The following is a 12,173-nucleotide window of genomic DNA, read 5'->3' on the forward strand; positions in this document are numbered from 1 at the left end:
AGTTATTAAGGTGGTAATGATGGGGGCGAGGGGCGGGGGGGGGGCTGTGTCCGCTCGATGTAATAAACTCTTTTTGAACTGTACAAAGTTAGGGACCATTTATACGGTTCAAATACAGAGGAATTCTGTGTGTGAATATAAGGGCCTAGTCTTTGTCTATATATAATATGTATTGTTGGTAAGAGAAGTTGTCAGGCAGACAAGGCAGTCTGATATGTGTGTAGTGTATTGTGTTGTGGAGGGAGGGCTGCAGCTGCATGTCGGCACTCTCGCGTGTATCGCATCGCGGGTGAGATGGCGGGCGCTACTTGCCGCACTTGTGATTGTTTCTTGACTTGTGCATGTGTATCGAGTTTTTGAGTTGATTATTTTTATAATAAGACAATTTAATTTCTATGTTTCAACAAACTAATGTTCATTTTTTAACTATTCCGAGTAAAATACGCCAATTTCATCGGTATGCCTCGACCTGGTCATGTCGGGCCGAGGTATATAATATTTCATAAATATTGTGAGCCGCTAGTAATGTTATGAGTTATATCCCGCGCAGAGCACGCGCTCGCGCATCTCTGCACCTCCGCACCTCTGCACCTCCGCACCTCTGCACTAGACTTTTATATACGTAACAAATGGAAAGTGGGCCTCGACAAATTGACCCTTTTCATTTAATTATCACAGGCCAGCGCTGTGACGGCTGGTGTAGCACAGGGGTGCGGGTACCACAGGGGGTGCGGAGGCACAGGATTGTGATGTTTGTTAACAAAAATGGATCCTCTCCTAGGTATACATTTGTGTTAAGTATTCAGCAATTTAACTATTAATAAAATGTTTGTTCGTTTTAATAAAGTTTAAGAGAGTTTTTTGGCTTTAATTTATTTAATCCTCAACCTCGATGAATCGCGCATGGCGCAGCACAGAGCGCACCGCACCCTCTCGCTCTGTGCTCAAATACAACAACAAAGCCAGTCTACAATACAAAGTAGTGAAGGACTGAAAAGTAACAAAATAATGTGTATATATTAAGTATGTCTTTGAAAAGACTTCGTACAAATGGCAGAAAATACAGCAGGTATTGTGTCGGCTCGTCTGCGCTCGGTCAGCACTTCATCGCACATTTACCTTTTAGAACAAATATCATTAAAATGAAGAAGCTCTCGTAATAAATATTTATTTTTTATGCTTTTATAAAACAATTTTTACATTATTTTTTTAACAAAGTGTTGATGTCCATACAATAAAAAACAAATTCAGATAACTTTATTTAGTAACAATTTAAATTCATTATTCACACAGATTAAATGTAAATACTCAAATTTTTATCTATATCTATATAAAGTTCGGTGCAAAATATTTTTTTTATCAGTTTGCTGGTTCTTAATCCCAAAAAAAATATTACATGTTTTAACGGAACGAACCGAATCCGCGATCTGTAAAGTTTTCGGTGAGATCAGTTCTGGCGAAGCAAGTGATTCTGTTTCAGAATTAACTACAACTATTTTCTTGCTAAATAATGTAAGCTCCACATCGGCTTTCATCGATTCTATTTCTCTCTCTGCTAACTACACCATACTTATAATGTAAAGTGTAATTAGAACAAAGATATTAAAATATAACTAGCAAGCTATAGCGCGTTACATTACTAGTTACGAGGAAATATCGTCAGTATCGCTATCTGTCACGAGTGACGTCAGTTAGTCAACGGAGACTCCACCAACGGTATTTATAGGTACATACATACATCGTTTTGAGAGTACCATTTGGTTTAAAGGTTTTTCGCATGTATAATAGGTAGTACGATGAATAATAAAATCGCTTTGGATGTGTACTATCTGGCTGGTTATATTGTCATCAAAATGATTCCAAATTCAATCCAAGTCACGTGCTCACTGAAAGAAACCTAATGAACTGTGACTTGTGATTCTTTATTACGATGTAATCAAACCGAACCATATTTGAAGAAGCTCATAATTTGTGATTTTATCGAACAAAATGACATCTACCTACTACATACATACTTTAGGTAAATGTAAATAAACTATAATATATGTTTTCAATTGTCATACAAAAAGCGAAAAAGCTTTTATCCCAATCTAATTATTAAAGTCTTTAAAAAATAATAACTAATATATTAGGCTTCACATTATCGAATGATATTTTGTAATACATATTATTATTATTACATTCATTTTACATAAATTTCGGTCCACGTCCTGAGTGTTTCCTGAGTGAGCGCTTCTGTGTCCTCCCGTCTCCCGTGTCTCCCGACCGACCTTAACGGCCCAGCCCCAGCTTTTGGTAGAACATGTTCTGAAATATTCGTTATCATTTACAGTCGACACACAACATGTATAAACTGCTGTAAGATAGGTACGTTGTAAATATTGACTATTGTCACCTTGAAGTGCGGCATTGCGCCCGCGTTCTCGTTCTGCACGTCTTCTGTCTCTGGTGAGCATACGACATATTATTATGTATATGTACACTATATTTTCTCATCTGTCACTTTTATGGAAAGGCCGAATTAAAAACAAAAAGATGAATGATGCGATACAACCTTGGGCAGTGTGTGGGGCGAGCGGAGTGTGTGCGGCGGGAGGGTTGCCGTTGTCGTCAGTGTCGGGCTCGGTGGCCGGGCTGTCGGCGCGCGCGGCCGAGCCCTCCGACGCGGACAGGCCGGACGCGGTGGACGCCTCCTGGCCGCTCCACGCACCCGACTCCCCGCTCCCGACCGACTCCCCGCTCGCGGCCGACACTCCCCACGCGCCGGACGCACCTGAGCATTGCCACACGGACACGGTCCCAACACCACAACGCACCGGCTCACTCGCTGACTCTGGCTTCGCTGTTCCTATTGGTCTTTACGTGTCACAGCACAATTATTTAGAATTATTTTTGAGGTTTAGTTTTGGAGATGGCTTTTCCTTCCTTCCTTCTTTACATTCTGCGTTGACGAAGTCCCGGGCGAGCACTAGTGATTGCCAAAGTTTGCATGGATGGATGGATGTTTGTTATTACGTATCTCCAAAAGTCCAAAACGACTGATCCGTTAGATCGCGAATAAATTTGACACAGATGTAGAACATAGTCCTGAAGAACGCATAGGCTACTTTCTAAGTTTCTATTAACCGCGCCTACGAAGTCAACGGCCAAAAGCTATAATAGTAATATTATATGTTTCGTTTCTGTCATAAATGCGCATTGCGCGCACGTACTATCGGTGAGGTCGACGCGGCGACTGGGGGAGCGGCTGAGGGAGCGGCTGGGGGAGCGGCTGGGCGGGGAGGAGTCCAGCTCAAGAGAGGACTGCGAGCCGGCCCAGTCCGCGGAGCCGGCGCGCGAGCCCGACCGCGAGCCCGAGCTTGACTCCCCTCGCTCCGCCGCCTCCCCGCCCTGCTCCTCCCGCTCCTGCACACACCTCACGGTTATTGCATGAGTCGGGTGAAATATAATTTTCTTCTGGGAGGTGGTGGGATTACAGGATTATTATCAAACTATAGCGCCTGGTGGTCAGCTGCAAGCGCACTATTTGTACCGACGACCATGACTAAGCAGAGCATGTGCGTTACCTGAGAAGATTACACAATCAGCTAACAGTATACAGAACGTATGCAATGTATGCTCACGTATTGCACAGCTCAGTTAAAATCGGTTACAAGAAGACACACACTCAATATCAGCGGTAGTTGTTAACCAGCGTTAGTTCTTGAATGCTAGACATCGGGGGTGTGCCGCGCCAACTCCCGCTGCAACTACTCCTACCTACCTCCCTCCTCCCTCCTAACTCCCTCCTACCACCTACTGAACCAATTTTAATATTTTTCGCCACAAAATGTTTACGTCGTTTAGAAGCAATGAACTAGTTTTATTACGCAATTATGTCGAGTTCGGTGTTCTGATCCAATCTTGAGTTCCACTTGATTTCGGCCATTGCACGGTCAACGTCATCTTTGAGCGAGATAAAATTGAAAATTTTACAAAAACGTCTCACTTCATCGCGATCACGTAACAAGGACGCGGCCGCTGAAACAGCGATGTGTGTGCGCGACGGCGTGTTGCTATTCGCAGCTGCCTGCTAGTTGCTAGCTGCTAGCTGCTAGCTGCTGGGCGTGCAGTGTACGATGTAAGGAGTGCGGATGTAACGTAAGGAAGGAAGGAACGGTTGAGCTGCAGGCGTACCATGGCACGCGTGGCCGGTGAGGGTGGTCGGCGGCCAGCGCTCCCCGCGTCCCCCGTGTCGGCCCCCGCACTCTCCTCCGCCTCACCCGGACCCGCCGCAGCTTCTGTACAAAAACTTTAGTAACAAAACGTATCCAAACTAAAACGATCAGCAAATGAAGCTAAAAACGATGAACTGAACAATTAGTTAAACTTACATTGATTGGCACATTTTTGACAACATTGAGATGTTTGCTAATGGACTATAAAATCGTTTGTTTAGAATAAATTTAATAGTTGTTCTCGCTTCTTTGTGAACTGGACTGACCTAATACGTTCATATTGACTGCGAGTTCTCGCAGTCGCACACCAAGTCCTATGATATAATATATATAGAAGAATAGTGTAATTCAGTCTATCGCTAATTTACATCTAGTGCATGCATGGGCCGGCTCGCCCGATGCTACACCGGAGATGTGTTAAACGTTAAATGACACTATAAATACACATTGTCAGAAAAATGATTAGGCAGTGTTTTTCCATTATAGCAAGGGGAGTGTGAGTGGCGGCAAGCGAGTAGTACCGGCGGCGCGCAGCCGAAGTCGCAGCAATGGGCAGAATCCGCGCGCCGTGGCGTTGTGCGGCTCGTACTGCAAGATGAGTCGGCAGCAACGAAGCGCCTCCGCGTACTGCCGTCGCAGGATGGCCGACAGGAACTGCAACACACGCCCGAACTCGCTGTACCGCGCGCTACGCACACCGACTTCAAACGTATACTTGTATATTGAATCTTGGGAAAGGTACACAGGTGTGACGGTCGCGTACATTGCCCAAAAAAGTTGTGTTCAATTTTGTAACCACGCACGCTTCACAAATAATGTCAAAAAATGGGAATTTGTCATAATGTGTTTGGCGAGCTCACTTCTGCGAGCAGCTCCCCTGGCGCGTCGCAGTCTGTGGGCAGAGCCGCGCGCCGCCCGCCGCACGCCGCGCCGCCTACCGCTGCGCACTCTCCTGCGCCGCCCGCCTCGCCCGACCCCGCAGCAACTGCATTGAGGCCGGTGGCCGCGTCATGTAGCCGGGCACGCGGGGCTCGCTCGACATCTGCAACAGTCCACCCCATATTAAGTGATTACGGAAAACGAAATAAAGATTTGAGGCGAGTGACAAACGTCTAGAGGGTAGAGGTTCCTAACATATGTATAAATATATACATCCATAGACAAGGGTGACAGATCCACCGAGCCCGTCACCTCAGTGCCATAGATGCCAGAAAAGCGGGAGATCCCGGGAGACCCCGTGCGCAGATCCGCTGTCAGGTCTCCCCGTCAAACCCGACAGCCGCAGATGGGCAGGATAAATCCGTTGCCCCACCATGTCGCCGACGAAAAGGACTGCACGGGGTGAATTACTCTTATACAGCTCCACCACGTCGCAACAACGGTAAAACCCCGCTGCGCTGCAATATCAACACCTCTCTTCGTCCGCGATTCCTACTTGCCTGCGACGAAGGCCATCGAACCGAAAGCACTAGCGAATGGTTAAAATAATTTCAGCAACGTTAGTGGCTTTCAGTCATCTAGGTTAGACTTCTTGCTCTATATAGAGCTTCTTCTCTAATATAGCTGTGAGTTTTCCATCTCATAAATAAAAGAATATCAATCAGTACAGAAGTAAAAAAATATGTATAATATATCAAAAGTATAACACAGACTCTTCATTGAAAACCTGCGAAAAACTTAGAGCTTGATATGTTTGTTGGCGCGGATCTAGAAATGGCTTACGGTTTTCATTCATACATATATTGGATAGTATTATATGAATAGTTTCACGTCGTCACTTAAATAAATATCAGTGTATCTCAAACGGTGTATAAAACAATTTCTATTTGAAGATTTTCATTTCCTATTCAAACTGTTTCCATTATGTTAGACTACACTTCTTTTAAACTCTTTTTAAATTTTCGGCACATTATTTTTATGGGTATACTGCCAACGTTCGCTAGTCGGAGTGGCACATCAAGTGGATAATAAATGTAACGCGCGACACCCAGAGGAGCGCGAGGTGTGGGCGATCTCCAGAACCGTGCGCGCCTTTCTCCGTTTCCGCTTGCAAACTTGACTGGCGCAATACACAAACTTGAAACTAAACTTTCTGAGGGATTCTTTGCCTTTCTTTTTGACATATCAACAAAGACAGGTCAGTTTCCAACGCTCAAAATATGAGGTGAACAAACGTGGTCCTATTTATTTTTGTTATAGAGTACTTTTATTCAAAATGTTGCTAGTAATGTTTATCAGAGTATATGACTAACCTTACCATTCCATATTTCCATACCAGCAGCGCGTGTACGAAGGCGCACGGAGGTGGCGGCGGCGGCGTGCGGCGGCCACGAACAACAAAACAAACGTACACCTCGTCGTATCGATTGCCCGCGCAACAGTTATTTTTGCGACTCGACACAATTCTATACGACCACACAATTGAATCTTATTCCGTTTTTAACTTGTTAGATTTGCACTCTGGATCGATGATTGCATATTTCGTTTTACAAGTTGACTAGCCTCGATCGAGAAATACATTAATACATTGCGTTTGCAAGGCGAGTTGAGGCGGAGGGCAGAATAGTGCCGGTGCCGGGCGCCGCGCTGCCCCGGCAGCGCACTGCGCGCAGCGCACCTGCGCACGCCTAACTCTAATTGCATTCATTGGCCTCAAGTCAGATAATATAATATACTGCCTACATTTGGATCACATGCTATTGAGTACAGTTGTATCATCAAGGCGTACAGCGAGAACTGTGAAAATTTTGCATTTCAAATAAGCTTAAGAAGAAGATTTCAAAAATGGTGGCTTTGTCCTATTGAGCTGTCTAAGTCTTCAATAATTTCACAGCACAAAATAATTAAATCCGCGGATTTCTCGACAAATTAATAAATAAAAACGAGCCGAAGACATATTCAAATATAAGGTGGAACATATTATGTACATGCACACTAGTATAGTATTGTATTATCAGTCTGTGATGCAAACAAATATTCAGAAAATTGGTCAAATCAAAATGGTATTTGTTTTTGTAGTACCTACAATATAAAGCAGAAACTCACGTTAGGTTAATTTTTTGAGCGTTTTGTAAAAAACAATGGATACGATCAGTTCATCAGAATCGAATTCTGAAGTGCTTTAGTTGATTTACAATATGATTTTACTTTCGTGAAATTGAGGTATTAAAGTCCTTCAAATGATGATACATCTTTTGTCCTTACCAAGAAGCGTGTCGCTCTTGCACGGCCCTTTCTTTGCATCTGGCTTAAAGGCCTCGTAACCAGACCAAAAAAAATCGTAGTCTGCCATCCAAAGAGTATTTAAAATGACACTGACACCTTTGCTGATACTGTCAGCTGTCATGCGTCATTTGACAAAGTACAATCTTGGTACAATCATCACAATTTGACAATTTCCTATACAACAAATATTTAACAAACAAAGTAAAGTCAGTCAATGTCACAGAAATGGCTGACTTGCTTGCTGTTCCGTTAAAAAAGTCTTCTGACGTCGATATTGTAAAACCATTGAAGAATTTAATCCAATCCACGTACAATACAGGAGACAATAACGAAGACTACAGCGATGCAATAGAAGAGCTGGCGCGCCTCAGAGCTAACGCAATTTGGAAGGTTTTCGAGAAATCCTCTCTGGAAGTTATTTACAGGTATACGAGCGTCACATGAGTCATGCTATTTATTAGATCATTGAATTAATCTAGAAAAAACATAGTCATGTATTCTTTTTGATGTGATAATAATAAATATATAAATAAGACGAATGAAATATTAAGTTGGGGAAAAAGACATCCATTATTTTAGGTAGGTGGCCGTAGTGATCGATATCTCGTAAAGTATCGCTCATATAATTGTAGATTTCTTCTCCTTATAAAGTTGATCAGTTCACACTAAAAATTTCATCTAAATCTTTAGCTTTATTTGGTCCTTTCAATTGTGAGTTACTAGGTAGAAATTATGAATGATGTTTATGGTTGCAATACTGCAAGAGCTACTTAAGAGAAGTTTTGGTTTTGTCCATACCATTCACAAATTTTCTTTGTTAAAAATTCAGTTTGCACATTGTAGATGTTCAATAAGCTTATATGTAAGGCTTAGTTAAATTTTCTCTATATCTGTCAATATTATATTTCTCTATAACAAAAAATATGACAAAATGGACATAAATGTAATGTATTACTATTTCCCCAATCCATAACGGCTACGGCAGCTTCACTGTAACGTTTGTAACGTTTCAAGATGTGTGCTAATGTGTTATGTTTGTGGGCAGCTACTATGACCAGCTGACATCGCTGGCCACCAAGGTGCCGCCTCAAGAGCTGCAGATACCCTTCAAGTGGAAAGACGCCTTTGACAAAGGTTCCATTTTTGGAGGTCGCATGAGCCTAAGTCAGTGATGTTTGTTTTTTAAAATTTTGTTAGCAAATATACAGATCCCAATTTTAATTAGGAAAAAAAGATATCATGCTTGATATTAATTTTTATTTTTAAAGGCAAAGAATTAGAGTGATAAAATAATTGAACAGTATTTTTAATATGTAACAATGATTTCATTTTGAACTGGTTGTGTGCTGTGCGGGGTGGGCGGGGTGGGCGGGGCGAGTGAGGGGTTTGTAGATTTGTGCATTGTGCCCGTCTGCAGCGGTGGCCTCGCTGGCGTACGAGCGCGTGTGTGTGCTGTTCAACGTGGCGGCGCTGCAGAGCAGCCTGGCCGCGCAGCAGCCACTCGACACCGAGGACTCTCTAAAGCTTGCCGCTAAACTGTTGCAGGTTTGTAGTCATTTCATATATGTACCCCTAGAAAGGACTCTCTTTTCTTTCATCATAAACTGTTCAGTATGTGACAATCTCCTGTGCTATTGCTCACCCATCTGTTCGCATATCCATGATTACATTGATCTGGCAGGTGGAAAATGTCGGTATACGGTCGGTCGAAACAATCAAACAAAATGTCCTAATTGCTTAAAACAACTAATGGATAATTGGTAAATACTATACAGGTGGCAAATTGAATATACACATTATATGAGGCTTAGATAAATTGTGTTGCAGCAAGCGGCCGGCATCTTTAGCTACCTGAAGGGCAATGTGCTAACGGCGGTGCACCAGGAGCCCACGCCCGACCTCAGCCCTGACGCGCTGCACGCGCTGGCGCAGCTCATGCTGGCGCAGGCGCAGGAGGTCATCGCCTACAAGTGCATCAGAGGTGCGCCCCCACCTCCCCCACCCTGTACATCTCACGCTGCTTCTGGACGAGACATGCAAGTGTGACCCTTGTCCGCAGACGAGATGAAGGAGGGCATGGTGAGCAAGGTGTGCGCGCAGTGCGAGGAGCTGTACGCGGAGGCGCAGCGCGCGTTGCAGCGCGACCACCTGCGCGCGCTCTGGGACCGCGACTGGATCCCGCACGTGAGCCGAACAAACAATCTTAGTATTTAGATAAGATTAGTAATGTGTGCAGCGAGATGTGTAGCGAGGGGAGCGGGCGCGTGTCTCAGGTGCAGGCGAAGCAGGCCATCTTCCGCGGCCTCAGCCAGTTCTACCAGAGCGCCGTGTGTCGCGAGCGCCAGGCCGTGGGCGAGGAGATCGCGCGCCTGCAGATCGCGGCGGAGCTGCTGCAGGGCGCGGGGGCTGGGGCGGGGGCGGACGTGGTGCGCGAGGCGGGCGTGCGAGCCGCGCGCCAGCTGGCGGCCGCGCGCCGCGACAACGACTTCATCTACCACGAGCGCGTGCCCGAGCCGCGCAGCCTGGAGGCGGTGCCGCGCGCGCCCATCGCCAAGCCTCTGCCGCCGCCCGAACACTTCTCGCAACCTTTCAAAGGTACGCCCCGCCTCGCACGCGCCTCGCACGCGCCTCGCACGCGTCTCGCACGCGCCTCGCACGCGCCTCGCACGCGCCTCGCACGCGTCTCGCACGCGCCTCGCACGCGCCTCGCGGGGACGAAAAAGTTTTTATGACAACCACAAAATTATTTAAAAATACATTATTGTAGTATTTAATAACGGTGTGACTCAGATCTGTTCGCGCGGCTGGTGCCGCTGGCGGTGCACCAGGCGCTGCAGGCGAGCGGGGCGCGGCGCGCGGACCTCGTCAACGCTGAGATCAGCAAACTGCGCGAGGCCACGCAGCTGCTCAACAGGTGTCGCATCACATCGCATCACATCGCATCACATAGCACGCGTTAAAAGTTTAAACTTATGTACGCGTGCTGTTGTCGCTCAGCATCCTGGCGTCGCTGAACCTGCCGGCGTGTCTGGAGGGCGCGGGCGCTGCCGGCGCGCTGCCCGACTCCATCCGCGAGAAGGCGGCGGCGGTGCGTGCGGCGGGCGGCCTGCCCGCGCTGCAGGCGCTCATGGCCGAGCTGCCGGACCTGCTGCAGCGCAACAAGGACATCCTCGACGAGGTGAGGAGGGCGGGGCGCGGGGCCGAGGGCGGGGCGGGCGGCAGTGACGGTGCGCGTGCGCTTGTTGCAGGCGGAGCGCATGCTGCGCGAGGAGCGCGAGGCGGACGAGGCGCTGCGCGCGCAGTTCGGGGCGCGCTGGACGCGCAGCGAGTCGGGGGCGCTCACGGAGGCGTTCCGCGCCAACGCCGCCAAGTACGCGCAGATCATCGACAACGCGGTGCGCGCCGACGCCATCGTGCAGCAGAAGTTCCTGCAGCATAAGGAGGTAACGTTCGCTCGACACCTACACCTAAACGTCACCTAGGTCATATCCGAGTCTCACACTGGACACTACGAACAGAGCATCGCGCTGCTGAGCGGCAGCGAGGGCGAGCTGCGGGCCGGCGTGCCCGAGGCGCCCGAAGCGGCGGAGGCGCGCGCCGGTCCCGCCAGCGACGCGGACCACCTGCGTCGGCTGCGAGCTCTCATGGAGACGGTGAGTGGCCGCACTCGTGGACTCGGATTCGATCGGTCGAGTTGATTTGTTGTCGCGACCGGATGGGGTGCCGGCAGGTGGAGGCGCTGAAGGCGGAGCGCGACGGCATGGAGGCGGCGCTGAAGGAGGTGCGCGTGGAGCTGCGCGAGGAGTTCCTGGCGGCGCTGGCGGAAGACGGCGCGCTGGACGAGCCGGCGCGCTCCGCCGCCGCGCTCGGCGCCGCGCTGGCCCCGCTGCAGCGCCGCGTCGCCGACACGCTGCGGCGTCAGGAGGACCTCGTCGCCGACGTACAGGTCGCCGCATTCCCTCGCTTTCTTATCTCACCGATACACATACCTCAAAAATGATTTACACGAACAGGGGACGTACACAAAGAGAGCATCGGGTGGACTTAAGTTCGGCCCCGGCTCGCGCACTCGTCGAGCGAAATGCAGTATTATTTCCGTTCGACTCCTGTCTTCTGCGCATGCCGCACGCTGGACGCCCCTGCGGACATTGGCTTTCATATGATCTCACTTTTAATATTGAATGTGGTAAAGTGTGATCACAGATCACAGCTTTCCATTTAAAAGTAATGCAAGCAGGGCGGTCACCATCGCCTCGTGGCGCAGTTCAAACGCAGTGAATTGTACAATGGTTCGAGGATGCGCGGTGAGCGGAGAGCGGTGAGTGAGAGTCTGTGTGATGTGCAGCGGGCGCACAGCGCGCTGATGGAGGCGCGCGGCGGGGCCAGCGGACGCGACGAGGCGCTGAGCCGACTCTGCGCCGCCTACGACGCCTACCAGGACCTCACCGGCAACCTCAAGGAGGGCGTCAAGTTCTACAACGACCTCACGCAGGTAAATTCTCCTCCTCGTATTCGCGATCTCGAGTAGGCGACGGGCGCGAGTGCTGCGGGATATCATGCGCATATATGTACGTCGCTATGATGAAACTCAGTGATCCGTGCTTTTCCCGGCAGCTGCTGGTGGCGTTCCAGAACAAAGTGTCGGACTTCTGCTTCGCGCGCAAGACCGAGAAGGAGGAGCTGCTCAAAGACCTGACGCAGGAGGCGGCGCGCGGCTCCCAGCGGCCCGCC

The 12,173-nt window shown here is 48.3% G+C and overlaps 3 protein-coding genes and 1 long non-coding RNA gene across 4 annotated transcripts in view; 2 read left to right on the forward strand and 2 right to left on the reverse strand.

Annotated features, from left to right (window-relative positions):
* LOC106116942 (unconventional myosin-Ia) overlaps window positions 1–610 on the forward strand; it is a 9,078-nt gene extending 8,468 nt beyond the window's left edge. Inside the window, exon 20 of the mRNA XM_013311003.1 lies at window positions 551–610. Coding sequence (XP_013166457.1) covers window positions 551–610 — 60 coding nt within the window. The remainder of the gene's footprint in view (window positions 1–550) is intronic.
* A 731-nt stretch (window positions 611–1,341) lies between these two features.
* Window positions 1,342–3,145, reverse strand: LOC106117778 (uncharacterized). Its single transcript, XR_001227897.1, has 3 exons — window positions 2,555–3,145; window positions 2,396–2,445; window positions 1,342–2,307 (listed from the first exon to the last, which is right to left on the reverse strand). It is a non-coding gene; the product is annotated as an uncharacterized LOC106117778 (long non-coding RNA).
* Window positions 3,146–3,153: 8 nt separating this feature from the next.
* LOC106116948 (uncharacterized) lies at window positions 3,154–6,834 on the reverse strand. Its single transcript, XM_013311011.1, has 5 exons — window positions 6,475–6,834; window positions 5,078–5,259; window positions 4,739–4,871; window positions 4,177–4,280; window positions 3,154–3,405 (listed from the first exon to the last, which is right to left on the reverse strand). The coding sequence occupies exons 1-5, from the start codon at window positions 6,488–6,490 to the stop codon at window positions 3,154–3,156; spliced, it is 687 nt and encodes a 228-aa protein (XP_013166465.1). The 5' UTR covers window positions 6,491–6,834.
* A 736-nt stretch (window positions 6,835–7,570) lies between these two features.
* Window positions 7,571–12,173, forward strand: part of ALiX (programmed cell death 6-interacting protein-like protein AliX) — a 5,522-nt gene continuing 919 nt past the window's right edge. The window contains exons 1-13 of the mRNA XM_013312196.1: window positions 7,571–7,867; window positions 8,488–8,606; window positions 8,860–8,987; window positions 9,270–9,423; window positions 9,502–9,626; window positions 9,716–10,037; window positions 10,233–10,356; window positions 10,440–10,620; window positions 10,691–10,885; window positions 10,961–11,095; window positions 11,173–11,388; window positions 11,788–11,934; window positions 12,057–12,173. The exon at window positions 12,057–12,173 is cut by the window's right edge and continues 45 nt beyond it. Of these exons, the coding sequence (XP_013167650.1) occupies window positions 7,668–7,867; window positions 8,488–8,606; window positions 8,860–8,987; window positions 9,270–9,423; window positions 9,502–9,626; window positions 9,716–10,037; window positions 10,233–10,356; window positions 10,440–10,620; window positions 10,691–10,885; window positions 10,961–11,095; window positions 11,173–11,388; window positions 11,788–11,934; window positions 12,057–12,173 (2,163 nt within the window). The 5' untranslated portion in view covers window positions 7,571–7,667. The remainder of the gene's footprint in view (window positions 7,868–8,487; window positions 8,607–8,859; window positions 8,988–9,269; window positions 9,424–9,501; window positions 9,627–9,715; window positions 10,038–10,232; window positions 10,357–10,439; window positions 10,621–10,690; window positions 10,886–10,960; window positions 11,096–11,172; window positions 11,389–11,787; window positions 11,935–12,056) is intronic.

This window comes from Papilio xuthus, unplaced genomic scaffold (assembly GCF_000836235.2).
Source record: "Papilio xuthus unplaced genomic scaffold, Pxut_1.1 DF829567.1, whole genome shotgun sequence".
NCBI classification, from domain to species: Eukaryota; Metazoa; Arthropoda; class Insecta; order Lepidoptera; family Papilionidae; genus Papilio; species Papilio xuthus.

Bases quoted from the DNA above. Each gene is read 5' to 3' on its own strand.
- LOC106116948 (XM_013311011.1), bottom strand. The intron at 4,872-5,077 runs GTGAGCTCGCCA...CGTGTGTTGCAG, and splicing joins CAGGGGAGCTGCTCGCAGAA to TTCCTGTCGGCCATCCTGCG. The intron at 4,281-4,738 runs GTACTACTCGCT...GTTTTTGTACAG, and splicing joins ACTTCGGCTGCGCGCCGCCG to AAGCTGCGGCGGGTCCGGGT.